This window comes from Nerophis ophidion, linkage group LG17 (assembly GCF_033978795.1).
Source record: "Nerophis ophidion isolate RoL-2023_Sa linkage group LG17, RoL_Noph_v1.0, whole genome shotgun sequence".
NCBI lineage: Eukaryota > Metazoa > Chordata > Actinopteri > Syngnathiformes > Syngnathidae > Nerophis > Nerophis ophidion.
Genome location: NC_084627.1, coordinates 6,253,922 through 6,278,090, shown reverse-complemented (window position 1 = coordinate 6,278,090; position 24,169 = coordinate 6,253,922). Strand labels below are relative to the sequence as shown.

The window sequence follows — 24,169 nt, the reverse complement described above, 5'->3', positions numbered from 1 at the left end:
GCTGTCCTATTTTACGCTTCATAATGCACCACACATTTTCCATGGGAGACAGGTCTGGACTGCAGGCGGGCCAGGAAAGTACCCGCACTCTTTTACTACGAAGCCACGCTGTTGTAACACGTGCTGAATGTGGCTCGGCATTGTCTTGCTGAAATAAGCAGGGGCGTCCATGATAACGTTGCTTGGATGACAACATATGTTGCTCCAAAAGCTGTATGTACCTTTCAGCATTAATGGTGCCTTCACAGATGTGTAAGTTACCCATGTCTTGGGCACTAATACACCCCCATACCATCACACATGTGTAAGTTACCCATGTCTTGGGCACTAATACACCCCCATACCATCACACATGTGTAAGTTACCCATGTCTTGTTCACTAATACACCCCCATACCATCACACATGTGTAAGTTACCCATGTCTTGGGCACTAATACACCCCCATACCATCACACATGTGTAAGTTACCCATGTCTTGGGCACTAATACACCCCCATACCATCACACATGTGTAAGTTACCCATGTCTTGTTCACTAATACACCCCCATACCATCACACATGTGTAAGTTACCCATGTCTTGTTCACTAATACACCCCCATACCATCACACATGTGTAAGTTACCCATGTCTTGGGCACTAATACACCCCCATACCATCACACATGTGTAAGTTACCCATGTCTTGGGCACTAATACACCCCCATACCATCACACATGTGTAAGTTACCCATGTCTTGTTCACTAATACACCCCCATACCATCACACATGTGTAAGTTACCCATGTCTTGTTCACTAATACACCCCCATACCATCACACATGTGTAAGTTACCCATGTCTTGTTCACTAATACACCCCCATACCATCACACATGTGTAAGTTACCCATGCCTTGGGCACTAATGCACCCCCATACCATCACACATGTGTAAGTTACCCATGTCTTGTTCACTAATACACCCCCATACCATCACACATGTGTAAGTTACCCATGTCTTGGGCACTAATACACCCCCATACCATCACACATGTGTAAGTTACCCATGTCTTGTTCACTAATACACCCCCATACCATCACACATGTGTAAGTTACCCATGTCTTGGGCACTAATGCACCCCCATACCATCACACATGTGTAAGTTACCCATGTCTTGTTCACTAATACACCCCCATACCATCACACATGTGTAAGTTACCCATGCCTTGTTCACTAATACACCCCCATACCATCACACATGTGTAAGTTACCCATGTCTTGTTCACTAATGCACCCCCATACCATCACACATGTGTAAGTTACCCATGTCTTGGGCACTAATACACCCCCATACCATCACACATGTGTAAGTTACCCATGTCTTGTTCACTAATGCACCCCCATACCATCACACATGTGTAAGTTACCCATGTCTTGTTCACTAATGCACCCCCATACCATCACACATGTGTAAGTTACCCATGTCTTGGGCACTAATACACCCCCATACCATCACACATGTGTAAGTTACCCATGTCTTGTTCACTAATACACCCCCATACCATCACACATGTGTAAGTTACCCATGTCTTGTTCACTAATGCACCCCCATACCATCACACATGTGTAAGTTACCCATGTCTTGGGCACTAATACACCCCCATACCATCACACATGTGTAAGTTACCCATGCCTTGTTCACTAATACACCCCCATACCATCACACATGTGTAAGTTACCCATGTCTTGTTCACTAATACACCCCCATACCATCACACATGTGTAAGTTACCCATGTCTTGTTCACTAATACACCCCCATACCATCACACATGTGTAAGTTACCCATGCCTTGGGCACTAATACACCCCCATACCATCACACATGTGTAAGTTACCCATGTCTTGGGCACTAATACACCCCCATACCATCACACATGTGTAAGTTACCCATGCCTTGGGCACTAATACACCCCCATACCATCACACATGTGTAAGTTACCCATGCCTTGGGCACTAATACACCCCCATACCATCACACATGTGTAAGTTACCCATGTCTTGTTCACTAATACACCCCCATACCATCACACATGTGTAAGTTACCCATGTCTTGGGCACTAATACACCCCCATACCATCACACATGTGTAAGTTACCCATGCCTTGTTCACTAATACACCCCCATACCATCACACATGTGTAAGTTACCCATGTCTTGTTCACTAATACACCCCCATACCATCACACATGTGTAAGTTACCCATGCCTTGGGCACTAATACACCCCCATACCATCACACATGTGTAAGTTACCCATGTCTTGGGCACTAATACACCCCCATACCATCACACATGTGTAAGTTACCCATGCCTTGGGCACTAATACACCCCCATACCATCACACATGTGTAAGTTACCCATGCCTTGTTCACTAATACACCCCCATACCATCACACATGTGTAAGTTACCCATGTCTTGTTCACTAATACACCCCCATACCATCACACATGTGTAAGTTACCCATGTCTTGTTCACTAATACACCCCCATACCATCACACATGTGTAAGTTACCCATGCCTTGGGCACTAATACACCCCCATACCATCACACATGTGTAAGTTAGTCATGTCTTGGGCACTAATACACCCCCATACCATCACACATGTGTAAGTTACCCATGCCTTGTTCACTAATACACCCCCATACCATCACACATGTGTAACTAACCCATGTCTTGTTCACTAATACACCCCCATACCATCACACATGTGTAAGTTACCCATGTCTTGTTCACTAATACACCCCCATACCATCACACATGTGTAAGTTACCCATGCCTTGGGCACTAATACACCCCCATACCATCACACATGTGTAAGTTACCCATGTCTTGTTCACTAATACACCCCCATACCATCACACATGTGTAAGTTACCCATGTCTTGGGCACTAATACACCCCCATACCATCACACATGTGTAAGTTACCCATGCCTTGTTCACTAATACACCCCCATACCATCACACATGTGTAAGTTACCCATGTCTTGTTCACTAATACACCCCCATACCATCACACATGTGTAAGTTACCCATGCCTTGGGCACTAATACACCCCCATACCATCACACATGTGTAAGTTACCCATGTCTTGGGCACTAATACACCCCCATACCATCACACATGTGTAAGTTACCCATGCCTTGGGCACTAATACACCCCCATACCATCACACATGTGTAAGTTACCCATGTCTTGTTCACTAATACACCCCCATACCATCACACATGTGTAAGTTACCCATGCCTTGTTCACTAATACACCCCCATACCATCACACATGTGTAAGTTACCCATGTCTTGTTCACTAATACACCCCCATACCATCACACATGTGTAAGTTACCCATGTCTTGTTCACTAATACACCCCCATACCATCACACATGTGTAAGTTACCCATGCCTTGGGCACTAATACACCCCCATACCATCACACATGTGTAAGTTAGTCATGTCTTGGGCACTAATACACCCCCATACCATCACACATGTGTAAGTTACCCATGCCTTGTTCACTAATACACCCCCATACCATCACACATGTGTAACTAACCCATGTCTTGTTCACTAATACACCCCCATACCATCACACATGTGTAAGTTACCCATGTCTTGTTCACTAATACACCCCCATACCATCACACATGTGTAAGTTACCCATGTCTTGTTCACTAATACACCCCCATACCATCACACATGTGTAAGTTACCCATGTCTTGTTCACTAATACACCCCCATACCATCACACATGTGTAAGTTACCCATGTCTTGTTCACTAATACACCCCCATACCATCACACATGTGTAAGTTACCCATGCCTTGTTCACTAATACACCCCCATACCATCACACATGTGTAAGTTACCCATGCCTTGTTCACTAATACACCCCCATACCATCACACATGTGTAAGTTACCCATGTCTTGTTCACTAATACACCCCCATACCATCACACATGTGTAAGTTACCCATGCCTTGGGCACTAATACACCCCCATACCATCACACATGTGTAAGTTAGTCATGTCTTGGGCACTAATACACCCCCATACCATCACACATGTGTAAGTTACCCATGCCTTGTTCACTAATACACCCCCATACCATCACACATGTGTAACTAACCCATGTCTTGTTCACTAATACACCCCCATACCATCACACATGTGTAAGTTACCCATGTCTTGTTCACTAATACACCCCCATACCATCACACATGTGTAAGTTACCCATGTCTTGTTCACTAATACACCCCCATACCATCACACATGTGTAAGTTACCCATGTCTTGTTCACTAATACACCCCCATACCATCACACATGTGTAAGTTACCCATGTCTTGTTCACTAATACACCCCCATACCATCACACATGTGTAAGTTACCCATGTCTTGTTCACTAATACACCCCCATACCATCACACATGTGTAAGTTACCCATGTCTTGTTCACTAATACACCCCCATACCATCACACATGCTGGCTTTTACACTTTGTGTCGATAACAGTCTGGATGGTTCACTTCCCCTTTGGTCCGGATGACACGATGTTGAATATTTCCAAAAACAATTTGAAATGTGGACTCGTCAGACCACAGAACACTTTTCCACTTTGCATCAGTCCATCTTAGATGATCTCGGGCCCAGAGAAGCCGGCGGCGTTTCTGGATGTTGTTGATAAATGGCTTTCGCTTTGCATAGTAGAGCTTTAACTTGCACTTACAGATGTAGCGACCAACTGTATTTAGTGACAGTGGTTTTCTGAAGTGTTCCTGAGCCCATGTGGTGATATCCTTTAGAGATTGATGTGGGTTTTTGATACAGTGCCGTCTGAGGGATGGAAGGTCACGGACATTCAATGTTGGTTTCCGGCCATGCCGCTTACGTGGAGTGATTTCTCCAGATTCTCTGAACCTTTTGATGATATTATGGAGCGTAGATGTTGAAATCCCTAAATTTCTTGCAATGTCACTTTGAGAAAGGTTGTTCTTAAACTGTTTGACTATTTGCTCACACAGTTGTGGACAAAGGGGTGTACCTCGCCCCATCCTTTCTTGTGAAAGACTGAGCATTTTTTGGGAAGCTGTTTTTATATCCAATCATGGCACCCACCTGTTCCCAATTAGCCTGCACACCTGTGGGATGTTCCAAATAAGTGTTTGATGAGCATTTCTCAACTTTATCAGTATTTATTGCCACCTTTCCCAACCTTTTTGGCACGTGTTGCTGGCATCAAATTCTAAAGTTAATGATTATTTGCAAAAAAATGAAAAAGTTTATGAGTTTGAACATGAAATATGTTGTCTTTGTAGCATATTCAACTGAATATGGCTTGAAAAGGATTTGCAAATCATTGTATTCTGTTTATATTTACATCTAACACCATTTCACAACTCATATGGAAACAGGGTTTGTAAGTCTGCAGTCTAGTTTGAATATTGTTTATCCCACTGTGAATATTGCTATGAGGTGCATCATAACTGCATGTAGGACGTTGACATAAAAGACAGACAATGGCTAAAGTCTTGACCATTTTGGGGCTATATAAGTAAACATTGACAAAGTGAAGATGGTTGAAACACTTCATTCATTTTGTCACAAGATGGCGCTGTTGCCCGGCCCAAGATGGCGGCCGGCGGCGCCATTACACTGCGTCCGTATTAAAGGTACATTCCTGCCACAAATCTCAACCCAATTTCTTGGAGCATTTCCTGTTGAGACTTTCACAATAAAAGCAGGCGCCACTCGAAGCAGGCTGGAGCTAATTGTATTAAAAGGCAGGAAGAAAGAGTGAAGTGAAATATATTTAGATGGCGGCTACTTAGTGGAAGTAAGTTGCATGTGAGGAGGTGTTGGTGCACTGGCAGCAGCTGCCTCAAGTGTCTTGCTCAAGGACACAACGGCAGGGACTAGGATGGCGGAAGCTGGGGTCCAACCTGGAACCCTCAAGTCGCTGCCAGGGCTGCTCTACCAACCTGTTTAGTGTTTACTAGACTCTTATTGTGAAGGGGTGTGATGCACAGAGGGGGCGTGGTCTAGGTCTTATCAGCTGAACTTTGCCACGTTGGTCACATGACACAATGATTGACACATGTCCATTCCAAGGTTGGTCACATGACACAATGATTGACACATGTCCATTCCAAGGTTAGTCACATGACACAATGATTGACACATGTCCATTCCAAGGTTGGTCACATGACACAATGATTGACACATGTCCATTCCAAGGTTGGTCACATGACACAATGATTGACACATGTCCATTCCAAGGTTGGTCACATGACACAATGATTGACACGTGTCCATTCCAAGGTTGGTCACATGACACAATGATTGACACGTGTCCATTCCAAGGTTGGTCACATGACACAATGATTGACACATGTCCATTCCAAGGTTGGTCACATGACACAATGATTGACACATGTCCATTCCAAGGTTGGTCACATGACACAATGATTGACACATGTCCATTCCAAGGTTGGTCACATGACACAATGATTGACACATGTCCATTCCAAGGTTGGTCACATGACACAATGATTGACACATGTCCATTCCAAGGTTGGTCACATGACACAATGATTGACACGTGTCCATTCCAAGGTTGGTCACATGACACAATGATTGACACATGTCCATTCCAAGGTTGGTCACATGACACAATGATTGACACGTGTCCATTCCAAGGTTGGTCACATGACACAATGATTGACACATGTCCATTCCAAGGTTGGTCACATGACACAATGATTGACACGTGTCCATTCCAAGGTTGGTCACATGACACAATGATTGACACGTGTCCATTCCAAGGTTGGTCACATGACACAATGATTGACACATGTCCATTCCAAGGTTGGTCACATGACACAATGATTGACACATGTCCATTCCAAGGTTGGTCACATGACACAATGATTGACACATGTCCATTCCAAGGTTGGTCACATGACACAATGATTGACACATGTCCATTCCAAGGTTGGTCACATGACACAATGATTGACACATGTCCATTCCAAGGTTGGTCACATGACACAATGATTGACACATGTCCATTCCAAGGTTGGTCACATGACACAATGATTGACACGTGTCCATTCCAAGGTTGGTCACATGACACAATGATTGACACATGTCCATTCCAAGGTTGGTCACATGACACAATGATTGACACATGTCCATTCCAAGGTTGGTCACATGACACAATGATTGACACATGTCCATTCCAAGGTTGGTCACATGACACAATGATTGACACATGTCCATTCCAAGGTTGGTCACATGACACAATGATTGACACATGTCCATTCCAAGGTTGGTCACATGACACAATGATTGACACATGTCCATTCCAAGGTTGGTCACATGACACAATGATTGACACATGTCCATTCCAAGGTTGGTCACATGACACAATGATTGACACATGTCCATTCCAAGGTTGGTCACATGACACAATGATTGACACATGTCCATTCCAAGGTTGGTCACATGACACAATGATTGACACATGTCCATTCCAAGGTTGGTCACATGACACAATGATTGACACATGTCCATTCCAAGGTTGGTCACATGACACAATGATTGACACGTGTCCATTCCAAGGTTGGTCACATGACACAATGATTGACACATGTCCATTCCAAGGTTGGTCACATGACACAATGATTGACACATGTCCATTCCAAGGTTGGTCACATGACACAATGATTGACACATGTCCATTCCAAGGTTGGTCACATGACACAATGATTGACACGTGTCCATTCCAAGGTTGGTCACATGACACAATGATTGACACGTGTCCATTCCAAGGTTAGTCACATGACACAATGATTGACACGTGTCCATTCCAAGGTTGGTCACATGACACAATGATTGACACATGTCCATTCCAAGGTTGGTCACATGACACAATGATTGACACATGTCCATTCCAAGGTTGGTCACATGACACAATGATTGACACATGTCCATTCCAAGGTTGGTCACATGACACAATGATTGACACGTGTCCATTCCAAGGTTGGTCACATGACACAATGATTGACACATGTCCATTCCAAGGTTGGTCACATGACACAATGATTGACACATGTCCATTCCAAGGTTGGTCACATGACACAATGATTGACACATGTCCATTCCAAGGTTGGTCACATGACACAATGATTGACACATGTCCATTCCAAGGTTGGTCACATGACACAATGATTGACACATGTCCATTCCAAGGTTGGTCACATGACACAATGATTGACACGTGTCCATTCCAAGGTTAGTCACATGACACAATGATTGACACATGTCCATTCCAAGGTTGGTCACATGACACAATGATTGACACATGTCCATTCCAAGGTTGGTCACATGACACAATGATTGACACGTGTCCATTCCAAGGTTGGTCACATGACACAATGATTGACACGTGTCCATTCCAAGGTTGGTCACATGACACAATGATTGACACGTGTCCATTCCAAGGTTGGTCACATGACACAATGATTGACACATGTCCATTCCAAGGTTGGTCACATGACACAATGATTGACACGTGTCCATTCCAAGGTTGGTCACATGACACAATGATTGACACGTGTCCATTCCAAGGTTGGTCACATGACACAATGATTGACACGTGTCCATTCCAAGGTTGGTCACATGACACAATGATTGACACGTGTCCATTCCAAGGTTGGTCACATGACACAATGATTGACACATGTCCATTCCAAGGTTGGTCACATGACACAATGATTGACACATGTCCATTCCAAGGTTAGTCACATGACACAATGATTGACACATGTCCATTCCAAGGTTGGTCACATGACACAATGATTGACACATGTCCATTCCAAGGTTGGTCACATGACACAATGATTGACACGTGTCCATTCCAAGGTTGGTCACATGACACAATGATTGACACGTGTCCATTCCAAGGTTGGTCACATGACACAATGATTGACACGTGTCCATTCCAAGGTTGGTCACATGACACAATGATTGACACGTGTCCATTCCAAGGTTGGTCACATGACACAATGATTGACACATGTCCATTCCAAGGTTGGTCACATGACACAATGATTGACACGTGTCCATTCCAAGGTTGGTCACATGACACAATGATTGACACATGTCCATTCCAAGGTTGGTCACATGACACAATGATTGACACATGTCCATTCCAAGGTTGGTCACATGACACAATGATTGACACGTGTCCATTCCAAGGTTGGTCACATGACACAATGATTGACACATGTCCATTCCAAGGTTGGTCACATGACACAATGATTGACACATGTCCATTCCAAGGTTGGTCACATGACACAATGATTGACACATGTCCATTCCAAGGTTGGTCACATGACACAATGATTGACACATGTCCATTCCAAGGTTGGTCACATGACACAATGATTGACACGTGTCCATTCCAAGGTTGGTCACATGACACAATGATTGACACATGTCCATTCCAAGGTTGGTCACATGACACAATGATTGACACATGTCCATTCCAAGGTTGGTCACATGACACAATGATTGACACATGTCCATTCCAAGGTTGGTCACATGACACAATGATTGACACATGTCCATTCCAAGGTTGGTCACATGACACAATGATTGACACGTGTCCATTCCAAGGTTAGTCACATGACACAATGATTGACACGTGTCCATTCCAAGGTTGGTCACATGACACAATGATTGACACGTGTCCATTCCAAGGTTAGTCACATGACACAATGATTGACACGTGTCCATTCCAAGGTTGGTCACATGACACAATGATTGACACGTGTCCATTCCAAGGTTGGTCACATGACACAATGATTGACACATGTCCATTCCAAGGTTGGTCACATGACACAATGATTGACACATGTCCATTCCAAGGTTGGTCACATGACACAATGATTGACACATGTCCATTCCAAGGTTGGTCACATGACACAATGATTGACACGTGTCCATTCCAAGGTTGGTCACATGACACAATGATTGACACATGTCCATTCCAAAGTTGGTCACATGACACAATGATTGACACGTGTCCATTCCAAGGTTGGTCACATGACACAATGATTGACACATGTCCATTCCAAGGTTGGTCACATGACACAATGATTGACACATGTCCATTCCAAGGTTGGTCACATGACACAATGATTGACACGTGTCCATTCCAAGGTTGGTCACATGACACAATGATTGACACATGTCCATTCCAAGGTTGGTCACATGACACAATGATTGACACATGTCCATTCCAAGGTTGGTCACATGACACAATGATTGACACGTGTCCATTCCAAGGTTGGTCACATGACACAATGATTGACACATGTCCATTCCAAGGTTGGTCACATGACACAATGATTGACACGTGTCCATTCCAAGGTTGGTCACATGACACAATGATTGACACGTGTCCATTCCAAGGTTGGTCACATGACACAATGATTGACACGTGTCCATTCCAAGGTTGGTCACATGACACAATGATTGACACATGTCCATTCCAAGGTTGGTCACATGACACAATGATTGACACATGTCCATTCCAAGGTTGGTCACATGACACAATGATTGACACATGTCCATTCCAAGGTTGGTCACATGACACAATGATTGACACATGTCCATTCCAAGGTTGGTCACATGACACAATGATTGACACGTGTCCATTCCAAGGTTGGTCACATGACACAATGATTGACACATGTCCATTCCAAGGTTGGTCACATGACACAATGATTGACACATGTCCATTCCAAAGTTGGTCACATGACACAATGATTGACACGTGTCCATTCCAAGGTTGGTCACATGACACAATGATTGACACATGTCCATTCCAAGGTTGGTCACATGACACAATGATTGACACATGTCCATTCCAAGGTTGGTCACATGACACAATGATTGACACATGTCCACTCCAAGGTTGGTCACATGACACAATGATTGACACGTGTCCATTCCAAGGTTGGTCACATGACACAATGATTGACACATGTCCATTCCAAGGTTGGTCACATGACACAATGATTGACACATGTCCATTCCAAGGTTGGTCACATGACACAATGATTGACACATGTCCATTCCAAGGTTGGTCACATGACACAATGATTGACACATGTCCATTCCAAGGTTGGTCACATGACACAATGATTGACACATGTCCATTCCAAGGTTGGTCACATGACACAATGATTGACACGTGTCCATTCCAAGGTTGGTCACATGACACAATGATTGACACGTGTCCATTCCAAGGTTAGTCACATGACACAATGATTGACACGTGTCCATTCCAAGGTTGGTCACATGACACAATGATTGACACATGTCCATTCCAAGGTTGGTCACATGACACAATGATTGACACATGTCCATTCCAAGGTTGGTCACATGACACAATGATTGACACATGTCCATTCCAAGGTTGGTCACATGACACAATGATTGACACATGTCCATTCCAAGGTTGGTCACATGACACAATGATTGACACGTGTCCATTCCAAGGTTGGTCACATGACACAATGATTGACACATGTCCATTCCAAGGTTGGTCACATGACACAATGATTGACACATGTCCATTCCAAGGTTGGTCACATGACACAATGATTGACACGTGTCCATTCCAAGGTTGGTCACATGACACAATGATTGACACATGTCCATTCCAAGGTTGGTCACATGACACAATGATTGACACGTGTCCATTCCAAGGTTGGTCACATGACACAATGATTGACACGTGTCCATTCCAAGGTTGGTCACATGACACAATGATTGACACGTGTCCATTCCAAGGTTGGTCACATGACACAATGATTGACACATGTCCATTCCAAGGTTGGTCACATGACACAATGATTGACACATGTCCATTCCAAGGTTGGTCACATGACACAATGATTGACACATGTCCATTCCAAGGTTGGTCACATGACACAATGATTGACACATGTCCATTCCAAGGTTGGTCACATGACACAATGATTGACACATGTCCATTCCAAGGTTGGTCACATGACACAATGATTGACACGTGTCCATTCCAAGGTTGGTCACATGACACAATGATTGACACATGTCCATTCCAAGGTTGGTCACATGACACAATGATTGACACATGTCCATTCCAAAGTTGGTCACATGACACAATGATTGACACGTGTCCATTCCAAGGTTGGTCACATGACACAATGATTGACACATGTCCATTCCAAGGTTGGTCACATGACACAATGATTGACACATGTCCACTCCAAGGTTGGTCACATGACACAATGATTGACACGTGTCCATTCCAAGGTTGGTCACATGACACAATGATTGACACATGTCCATTCCAAGGTTGGTCACATGACACAATGATTGACACATGTCCATTCCAAGGTTGGTCACATGACACAATGATTGACACATGTCCATTCCAAGGTTGGTCACATGACACAATGATTGACACGTGTCCATTCCAAGGTTGGTCACATGACACAATGATTGACACGTGTCCATTCCAAGGTTAGTCACATGACACAATGATTGACACGTGTCCATTCCAAGGTTGGTCACATGACACAATGATTGACACATGTCCATTCCAAGGTTGGTCACATGACACAATGATTGACACATGTCCATTCCAAGGTTGGTCACATGACACAATGATTGACACGTGTCCATTCCAAGGTTGGTCACATGACACAATGATTGACACGTGTCCATTCCAAGGTTGGTCACATGACACAATGATTGACACGTGTCCATTCCAAGGTTGGTCACATGACACAATGATTGACACGTGTCCATTCCAAGGTTAGTCACATGACACAATGATTGACACGTGTCCATTCCAAGGTTGGTCACATGACACAATGATTGACACATGTCCATTCCAAGGTTGGTCACATGACACAATGATTGACACATGTCCATTCCAAGGTTGGTCACATGACACAATGATTGACACATGTCCATTCCAAGGTTGGTCACATGACACAATGATTGACACGTGTCCATTCCAAGGTTGGTCACATGACACAATGATTGACACATGTCCATTCCAAGGTTGGTCACATGACACAATGATTGACACGTGTCCATTCCAAGGTTAGTCACATGACACAATGATTGACACATGTCCATTCCAAGGTTGGTCACATGACACAATGATTGACACGTGTCCATTCCAAGGTTGGTCACATGACACAATGATTGACACGTGTCCATTCCAAGGTTGGTCACATGACACAATGATTGACACGTGTCCATTCCAAGGTTGGTCACATGACACAATGATTGACACATGTCCATTCCAAGGTTGGTCACATGACACAATGATTGACACATGTCCATTCCAAGGTTGGTCACATGACACAATGATTGACACGTGTCCATTCCAAGGTTGGTCACATGACACAATGATTGACACATGTCCATTCCAAGGTTGGTCACATGACACAATGATTGACACATGTCCATTCCAAGGTTGGTCACATGACACAATGATTGACACATGTCCATTCCAAGGTTGGTCACATGACACAATGATTGACACATGTCCATTCCAAGGTTGGTCACATGACACAATGATTGACACATGTCCATTCCAAGGTTGGTCACATGACACAATGATTGACACGTGTCCATTCCAAGGTTGGTCACATGACACAATGATTGACACATGTCCATTCCAAGGTTGGTCACATGACACAATGATTGACACATGTCCATTCCAAGGTTGGTCACATGACACAATGATTGACACATGTCCATTCCAAGGTTGGTCACATGACACAATGATTGACACATGTCCATTCCAAGGTTGGTCACATGACACAATGATTGACACGTGTCCATTCCAAGGTTGGTCACATGACACAATGATTGACACATGTCCATTCCAAGGTTGGTCACATGACACAATGATTGACACATGTCCATTCCAAGGTTGGTCACATGACACAATGATTGACACGTGTCCATTCCAAGGTTGGTCACATGACACAATGATTGACACATGTCCATTCCAAGGTTGGTCACATGACACAATGATTGACACATGTCCACTCCAACAGGTGTTGGATCCCTCAAGCCACGCCCCTCCAAACCACGCCCCTTGTACGCCAGCCAATTCTGAAATGTAAGATTTGGTCTTTGACTTCTGATGGAATTATGAATGTTTTTCTTCATATGTCAATCATCCTTTTAGTCGTCAATATTCAAATGTACTTCCTAACAATGACGTCATTGTTAGAATCCTCAGCGGCCGTGAGAGTGGCGCCACCTGCTGGCTCAGCGTGGACGTGACGTCATCATCGTCCTCCTCCAGGCCACACTTCCCGCCAAGCAGCTCGCCCGTGCACTGCAGCAGCGTGCACGTGACACACACACACACTGCGCACGCTCCCAGGGGCGTCTGCATCACAGTCTGCATGCATGCACCTGACGCCACGTGCACGCGCACCACAGGACGACTGCAGCGTTGGTGCACGTGAAGCCGGTGGTGAGTCTCTTCATCATCATCATCATCATCATCAACTTCCTGTCACACACCTCACCTTGGCGCCAAAAGTTGTGTGACCTCTGCAGGCATCTTAGCATAGCACATTATGCAAACATGTTATACTCAGCTAGCATCTTAGCAAAGCAGCTCATGCTACACTCAGCTAGCATCTTAGCATAGCAACACATGCTACACTCAGCTGGCATCTTAGCATAGCAGCACATGCTACACTCAGCTAACATCTTAGCATAGCAGCACATGCTACACTCAGCTAACATTTTAGCATAGCAGCTCATGCTACACTCAGCTAGCATCTTAGCATAGCAGCTCATGCTACACTCAGCTAGCATCTTAGCATAGCAGCTCATGCTACACTCAGCTAACATCTTAGCATAGCAGCACATGCTACACTCAGCTAACATCTTAGCATAGCAGCACATGCTACACTCAGCTAGCATCTTAGCATAGCAGCACATGCTACACTCAGCTAGCATCTTAGCACAGCACCACATGCTACACTCAGCTAGCGTCTTGGCATAGCAGCACATGCTACATTCAGCTAACATCTTAGCAAAGTAGCTCATGCTACACTCAGCTAGCATCTTAGCATAGCAGCTCATGGTACACTCAGCTAGCATCTTAGCATAGCAGCTTATTCTACACTCAGCTAGCATCTTAGCATAGCAGCTCATGCTACACTCAGCTAGCATCTTAGCATAGCAGCTTATTCTACACTCAGCTAGCATCTTAGCATAGCAACACATGCTACACTCAGCTAGCATCTTAGCTTAGCAACTCATGCTACACTCAGCTAGCATCTTAGCATAGCAGCTCATGCTACACTCAGCTAGCATCTTAGCATAGCAGCACATGCTACATTTGGTTTGAATCTGAACATAACAGCTCATGCTACAATCAGCTAGCATCTTAGCATAGCACCACATGCTACACTTAGCTAGCATCTTGGCATAGCAGCACATGCTACACTCAGCTAGCATCTTAGTGTAATAATATAGCATGTTATACTCAGCTAGCATCTCAGCATAGCAGCACATGCTACACTCAGCTAGCATCTTAGCATAGCAGCACATGCTACACTCAGCTTGCATCTTAGCATAGCACCACATGCTACACTTAGCTAGCATCTTGGCATAGTAGCACATGCTACACTCAGCTTGCATCTTAGCAGAGCATCACATGCTACACTTAGCTAGCATCTTGGCATAGCAGCACATGCTACACTCAGCTAGCATCTTAGCGTAATAATATAGCATGTTATACTCAGCTAGCATCTTAGCATAGCAGCACATGCTACACTCAGCTAGCATCTTAGCATAGCAGCACATGCTACACTCAGCTAACATCTTAGCATAGCAGCACATGCTACACTCAGCTAACATCTTAGCATAGCAGCACATGCTACACTCAGCTAACATCTTAGCATAGCAGCACATGCTACACTCAGCTAGCATCTTAGCATAGCAGCACATGCTACACTCAGCTAGCATCTTAGCACAGCACCACATGCTACACTCAGCTAGCGTCTTGGCATAGCAGCACATGCTACATTCAGCTAACATCTTAGCAAAGTAGCTCATGCTACACTCAGCTAGCATCTTAGCATAGCAGCTCATGCTACACTCAGCTAGCATCTTAGCATAGCAGCTTATTCTACACTCAGCTAGCATCTTAGCATAGCAGCTCATGCTACACTCAGCTAGCATCTTAGCATAGCAGCTTATTCTACACTCAGCTAGCATCTTAGCATAGCAACACATGCTACACTCAGCTAGCATCTTAGCTTAGCAACTCATGCTACACTCAGCTAGCATCTTAGCATAGCAGCTCATGCTACACTCAGCTAGCATCTTAGCATAGCAGCACATGCTACATTTGGTTTGAATCTGAACATAACAGCTCATGCTACAATCAGCTAGCATCTTAGCATAGCACCACATGCTACACTTAGCTAGCATCTTGGCATAGCAGCACATGCTACACTCAGCTAGCATCTTCGTGTAATAATATAGCATGTTATACTCAGCTAGCATCTTAGCATAGCAGCACATGCTACACTCAGCTAGCATCTTAGCATAGCAGCACATGCTACACTCAGCTTGCATCTTAGCATAGCACCACATGCTACACTTAGCTAGCATCTTGGCATAGTAGCACATGCTACACTCAGCTTGCATCTTAGCAGAGCATCACATGCTACACTTAGCTAGCATCTTGGCATAGCAGCACATGCTACACTCAGCTAGCATCTTAGCGTAATAATATAGCATGTTATACTCAGCTAGCATCTTAGCATAGCAGCACATGCTACACTCAGCTAACATCTTAGCATAGCAGCACATGCTACACTCAGCTAGCATCTTAGCATAGCAGCACATGCTACACTCAGCTAGCATCTTAGCATAGCAGCACATGCTACACTCAGCTAACATCTTAGCATAGCAGCACATGCTACACTCAGCTAACATCTTAGCATAGCAGCACATGCTACACTCAGCTAGCATCTTAGCATAGCAGCACATGCTACACTCAGCTAGCATCTTAGCACAGCACCACATGCTACACTCAGCTAGCGTCTTGGCATAGCAGCACATGCTACATTCAGCTAACATCTTAGCAAAGTAGCTCATGCTACACTCAGCTAGCATCTTAGCATAGCAGCTCATGCTACACTCAGCTAGCATCTTAGCATAGCAGCTTATTCTACACTCAGCTAGCATCTTAGCATAGCAGCTCATGCTACACTCAGCTAGCATCTTAGCATAGCAGCTTATTCTACACTCAGCTAGCATCTTAGCATAGCAACACATGCTACACTCAGCTAGCATCTTAGCTTAGCAACTCATGCTACACTCAGCTAGCATCTTAGCATAGCAGCTCATGCTACACTCAGCTAGCATCTTAGCATAGCAGCACATGTTACACTCAGCTAGCATCTTAGCATAGCAGCACATGCTACACTCAGCTTGCATCTTAGCATAGCACCACATGCTACACTTAGCTAGCATCTTGGCATAGCAGCACATGCTACACTCAGCTAGCATCTTAGTGTAATAATATAGCATGTTATACTCAGCTAGCATCTTAGCATAGCAGCACATGCTACACTCAGCTAGCATCTTAGCATAGCAGCACATGCTACACTCAGCTTGCATCTTAGCATAGCACCACATGCTACACTTAGCTAGCATCTTAGCATAGTAGCGCATGCTACACTCAGCTTGCATCTTAGCATAGCATCACATGCTACACTTAGCTAGCATCTTGGCATAGCAGCACATGCTACACTCAGTTAGCATCTTAGCGTAATAATATAGCATGTTATACTCAGCTAGCATCTTAGCATAGCAGCACATGCTACACTCAGCTAGCATCTTAGCATAATCCATTCCATAATAATAAAAAAACAGCTCAATTTACACACTCGGCTAGCATCTTAGCATAGCAGCACATGCTACACTCAGCTAGCATCTTAGCGTAATAATATGGCTTGTTATACTCAGCTAGCATCTTAGCATAGCAGCACATGCTACATTTAGTTTGAATCTGAACATAACAGCTCATGCTACAATCAGCTAGCATCTTAGCATAATAGTAATAATAATAATAATAATAATAATATACCAGCTCATTTTACACACTCGGCTAGCATCTTAGCGTAGCAGCACATGCTACACTCAGCTAGCATCTTAGCGTAACAGCACATGCTACACTCAGCTAGCATGAGGACGCGTTAGCCAGTAGAAAGCTGGAGTTAGCAACAAACTGACTGGATGGTTCTGTCAGAGGAAGAAGAAGGAAAGACCAAGAAATATGACATCATGCATCACTCACTCATCTTTATTCATCTTCTCATGTCCACACTCATGTTCTCATGTCTTTATTCATGTTCTCATGTCTTCACTCATGTTCTCATGTCTTCACTCATGTTCTCATGTCCTCACTCATGTTCTCATGTCTTCACTCATGTTCTCATGTCTTCACTCATGTTCTCATGTCTTTATTCATGTTCTCATGTCTTCACTCATGTTCTCATGTCTTCACTCATGTTCTCATGTCCACACTCATGTTCTCATGTCTTTATTCATGTTCTCATGTCTTTATTCATGTTCTCATGTCTTCACTCATGTTCTCATGTCTTTATTCATGTTCTCATGTCCACCCTCATGTTCTCATGTCCACACTCATGTTCTCATGTCTTTATTCATGTTCTCATGTCTTCACTCATGTTCTCATGTCTTTATTCATGTTCTCATGTCTTCACTCATGTTCTCATGTCCACCCTCATGTTCTCATGTCCACCCTCATGTTCTCATGTCTTTATTCATGTTCTCATGTCTTTATTCATGTTCTCATGTCTTTATTCATGTTCTCATGTCCACCCTCATGTTCTCATGTCTTTATTCATGTTCTCATGTCTTCACTCACATCTTGATGTCAAAACTTGTGTCTTTAGAATGATTTAGGTCTATGTCGGTCTAAAGATTTAGTTCTGTGTGGGTCTCCAGATTTAGTTTGCCACAGGTGTGAACTGAGAGGGTCCGAGACCAAAAGGCGGCCATGTCCCAGTCCGAGAAAGTCCTCCATCTGTACCTGCAAGTGAGGTCAACTTCTGCTCCAAATGGAGGTAAGGAGACTTTCGGAGTAGATGAAAAGGGTGCTCCTGTGGAACATTCGGGACTTGAAGACGGCGCTGAGGAGCTCCTGTCCCAGCTCAGCAGGGGGACCACTTGTCAAAGCTCCACTGGGTCCAGCGCTGCTCCTCATCTGCTCCCAGAGCCTTGTGGTTCTCAGCTCCAGCCAGCAAGCAGTTCTTCTCCCGTCACACAATGCCAGAGTCAACACTATGGCATGGTTCCGTCCTCAAAGTTTGCCTCCACCAGCTTCAAGAAGGAGATCCCTGATGGGAAGAGTTCTGTAGTCACCTTTCGTTATGTGCACAAGTCCAATGTTAAGACTTTAGGCAGTCCTGCGTATGATCCTCACAGCCGACAGCAGAGTCCAGGCTCTTCTTGCAGCTCCAGTCCCAAGTTGACATTCCCACCTTTAGGTTCTCCAGGAAGTCACCAGCAAAGGTGCCGCAACCTTCATCCGGCAGCCGCAGACCCTCTTGACCAGGCCGTCACACAAAGAGATTTGGAGGAATTTGGATCACCACTACTCAAACTCAAACTGGCACATGCGCTCCAGAACTCCTCGCTATCACGGAACTATCATCCGACCCGCTGTCAGTCCTGGGCCAGGTCCCCTGTCCAGCACCACAATGACAGCAGCGGGACGTGGCAGTCGCAGAACCCCCTTCACCGCTCAGTCAGGCTCACCCCTGAAAGACCTCCAGACAGTGCGGTTGTCCAACCTGGTCGTATCATCCAAGGCTTAAACCAGTTAAGTGACGTGAGAAAATGTTCTTCCTGCTGGTTACGTCCCAAAGAACCCCAAGCCCGGTCTCCAACTGGTTCAGGTGCACTGCAAAGTTTGAAGATGAACATTCCAGTCCCCATTTCAGGGAGGGCCCTCCACCAACACCAGTGGCACAAAAGCTCAGCACCAGCGTCTACGTCCCCCTTCCATCCTGCGAGAGTCCACCGCCGCTCTCACCCCCCAACCGAGTTTAGTTCCCCCCTCAGGGACCCAGGACTGTCCTTGGCCAAACTCCGTGCGGTAGAGAGCCCAACCCTGCATCGCTGTCAGACGCCACAGTACGGTCGCCGGGACAAAAGGGGCGCAGGCTGCCGAGAAAGGGGGGAATACATGCAGCCAGTCGGTCAGGGGGTTGAGGGGGCACCAGTCGGTCAGGGGGTTGAGGGGGCACCAGTCGGTCAGGGGGTTGAGGGGGCACCAGTCAGTCAGGGGGTTGAGGGGGCACCAGTCGGTCAGGGGGTTGAGGGGGCACCAGTCGGCCAGGGGGTTGAGGGGGCACCAGTCGGCCAGGGGGTTGAGGGGGCACCAGTCGGCCAGGGGGTTGAGGGGGCACCAGTCGGCCAGACACTCAAAGAAGACAGGGGGAGCCTCCCGGGCCCAAGCCTCATCCGTGCAGGTGAGCAAACTTGGGACTATTCGCCTCTGAGCCTAACAACCAGGAACAAGCAATCTGAGCAGAGAAGGAGAGAGCGCCTCCTTCTGGGACCAGTGGTCCCCGATTCTCCTGATGAGGATGAGGAATGTGTTGAGGAAGAGGAGCAGCAGACAGGCCCGTCAGGATCAGACTGCCCTCCGGAAACCATTGGAAGATCTTCAGGAAGCTCCAGTGGGGTGACGGGCAGTGTGGGGGATCAGGACTGTGCATCACCCGAGTCGCTTCAATCCAGCCACCGAGGCAATGAAACCATGGCCACCACGTCTGGGATACAGGTGAGAGCTGGGAGCTGCCAGTGCTGAGCTAACGTGCTAACGTTTGCCTTTTTTACCTTTTTCAGACAGACAGCGTGTCGCCCGTCCCGTCGTTGCACTGTCAAAAGATCGCCCGCGCCAAGTGGGAGTTTCTCTTTGGACCTGAAGAGGGTGCCAGCAGCGGACCGAGACGTGAGTTGGACTGTATTTGATGATGTCATTCCTTTCAATCTTGCTTCTCTGTCATGCAGACTTTCTGGAAGCTTCCACAGCGCCGCCAAGCGGAAACTCCAGTGAGTCCCCCACTGCCAGCCCCACCTCCTCCCTACCGCCGCTCACTGCTAATCAGGAAGTTCAACATGTGGAGGTGGAACTGGTGAGCGCCCCTCCCACCTCCATCGGGATGTCCCCCAAAACGGGCATAATACGGGGGACCCTGAAGTATTCTGAGACGGACCTGGACGCCGTCCCACTGCGCTGTTACCGGGAGACCGACATGGACGAGGTGCTGCTGGCTGAGCAAGAGGATGCCGACTCAGCGTTTGGGAGTAACCGCAGTGTGCAGGCGGGGGGCAGGAGTCCTCTCAGGGGAGTGGCCTGTCTTAGACCACAAGAGGAGGAGGGGGGCAGGAGTCCTCTCAGGGGAGGGGCCTGTCTTAGACCACAAGAGGAGGAGGGGGGCAGGAGTCCTCTCAGGGGAGTGGCCTGTCTTAGACCACAAGAGGATGAGGGGGGCAGGAGTGCTCTCAGGGGAGTGGCCTGTCTTAGACCACAAGAGGATGAGGGGGGCAGGAGTCCTCTCAGGGGAGTGGCCTGTCTTAGACCACAAGAGGAGGAGGGGGGCAGGAGTCCTCTCAGGGGAGTGGCCTGTCTTACACCACAAGAGGAGGAGGGGGGCAGGAGTCCTCTCAGGGGAGTGGCCTGTCTTAGACCACAAGAGGATGAGGGGGGCAGGAGTCCTCTCAGGGGAGTGGCCTGTGTTAGACCACAAGAGGATGAGGGGGGCAGGAGTCATCTCAGGGGAGTGGCCTGTCTGAGACCACAAGAGGATGAGGGGGGCAGGAGTCCTCTCAGGGGAGTGTCCTGTCTTAGACCACAAGAGGATGAGGGGGGCAGGAGTCCTCTCAGGGGAGTGGCCTGTCTTAGACCACAAGAGGAGGAGGGGGGCAGGAGTCCTCTCAGGGGAGTGGCCTGTCTTACACCACAAGAGGAGGAGGGGGGCAGGAGTCCTCTCAGGGGAGTGGCCTGTCTTAGACCACAAGAGGATGAGGGGGGCAGGAGTCCTCTCAGGGGAGTGGCCTGTGTTAGACCACAAGAGGATGAGGGGGGCAGGAGTCATCTCAGGGGAGTGGCCTGTCTGAGACCACAAGAGGAGGAGGAGGAGGAGGAGGTAGTGAGCTGGGCCAGTGTAAGGATGCAAGGAGATGACAGGAGACAAAAGTACGCAGCTCAGGAAGAACTGGACCGCTTCCGGGACTTCAAGAGGTGAGCGCCACATTCATCAGGTCTTAAAATGTCATGACTACTTTTGAGTACTGCTGATGTTTGTGTGCAGACCAGCAGAGACTTTCTTTGACAAACATCATCCGGCGCTCAAATCCCCCATCTTGGTTCCGGGTCCTGGCTCCGGGGCCGAGGACACTTTCAGCCTGCATTTTGAGAGCATCATGGAGTCCCACTGCGCTAAGGGGACTTCCTACGACAGCCTGGAGCTCCAGGATCTGCTCACCTCTAACGTCCAAGCTGTGCCCTCATTCATGCCCGCCGTGCACAAGACCCCCTCTGCCAGCGCACGCCACATGGTCCAGCTCACCTTTGCCCCTTTGGCCCCGCAAGACAGACCCACCCTCTCAGATTCCATCATCACAGGGATGGCAGACTCAGACGCCACCCGAGCACCCTCCAGTGAAAGGCTGAGCAGCGCCTCAGAGGACACGCCCCCTAGGAGGCGGGACTATTCGCAGCTGGGGAGCAGCTGGTCCAGCCTGGTTCCCTCCCCCTCCTTGTCAAGGTAAGGTAAACACACGCTTCACCTTTACTACAAGAGTCTTGGACAGAGGCTCACATACCTTTTACTTCTTACAACCTTACTGTATATATATATATATACATATATATATACACACCTACATATATATATATATATATATATATATATATATATGTAGGTGTGGGAAAAAAATCACAAGACTACTTCATCTCTACAGATCTGTTTCATGAGGGGTTCCCTCAATCATCAGCAGATTTTAATGGAAGCATTCACATACAATGGTTTATATAGGGCACAGAGTGGGTGGGTACAGGCAGGTGTAGGGGCGTGGTGATTGGCTCATGTGTTACCTAGGAGGTGTTTCCGTCTATGGTGGCATGTTGAAATGATTTCACTGCGCTTGTTGAGGGATGATAGATCTGGATGATATATAATAAACAGTTTCTCTTTTAAGCATAGGTTGCATCTTTTATTACCACTGTTGTAAGGTGTGCTGGATGCAAGAATTTGCCATGTTATTGAATATTCAACATTATTGTCTTTGAGGTTCCAAATGTGCTTGCTGAGTTCTGTAGAATTCTGCAAAGTCTGGTTTCTAAAGGAGGCCTTGTGATTATTCCATCTTGTTTTGAACGCTCCTTCGGTTAATCCTACGTACGTGTCGGATGTGTTAATGTCCTTACGTATTACCAATCAAGACATATATATATATATATATATATATATATATATATATATATATATATATATGGTTATATATGTATATAGGTATATAAAGGCATATATATTATGTTACGGCTACTCTATCGTTCCAAAAAGGTTTCAAAAAAATAAAAATAAAGATTGCAGAGTAGCCTTGAAGAGGAGGTTTATGACCATTAAATTCCACAATAAACACTCATGGAGATATTTCTAGATTCAAAAAATGTTGATCAATTATTTTCACAAACAAAAAATATTCACCGTGGTTGACTTTCTATATAATACAAATAACTTATTTAGTGGTAAACAAACAATATCATTCCTCACTCCTTCAATATGACAGACAGACAAAGGCTGTCTTCTTAATTATAGGAGGAGGATGTTGTCCAGCAGGGGGAGCGTCAGCAGCTGAAAACAATCAATATCATTTATCTGAAACATCCAATAATCCATCAATATCATCATTGGCATGATTCCATTCCATTGTCAAAACAATTATTAAATAAACAATATAAATAGGCTCCAACATATTATATG

The 24,169-nt window shown here is 45.8% G+C and overlaps 1 protein-coding gene and 1 pseudogene across 1 annotated transcript; both read left to right on the top strand.

Moving 5' to 3' along the window:
- Positions 1 to 14,250: 14,250 nt before the first annotated feature.
- Positions 14,251 to 22,301, top strand: LOC133536641 (uncharacterized). Its single transcript, XM_061877262.1, has 5 exons — positions 14,251 to 14,592; positions 19,119 to 20,961; positions 21,027 to 21,132; positions 21,192 to 21,971; positions 22,033 to 22,301. Exons 2-5 carry the CDS (start codon positions 19,171 to 19,173, stop codon positions 22,299 to 22,301), a joined length of 2,946 nt encoding a protein of 981 aa, XP_061733246.1. The 5' UTR covers positions 14,251 to 14,592; positions 19,119 to 19,170.
- LOC133535913 (PH and SEC7 domain-containing protein 1-like) overlaps positions 22,177 to 24,169 on the top strand; it is a 35,949-nt pseudogene continuing 33,956 nt past the window's right edge.

Coding starts and splice junctions, on each gene's coding strand:
- LOC133536641 (XM_061877262.1), top strand. CDS start 19,171: ATGTCCCAGTCCGAGAAAGTCCTCCATCTGTACCTGCAAGTGAGGTCA. Junction 21,133..21,191: donor TGCCAGCAGCGGACCGAGAC/GTGAGTTGGACT, acceptor TCTGTCATGCAG/ACTTTCTGGAAGCTTCCACA. Junction 21,972..22,032: donor TCATCTCAGGGGAGTGGCCT/GTCTGAGACCAC, acceptor GTCCTGTCTTAG/ACCACAAGAGGATGAGGGGG.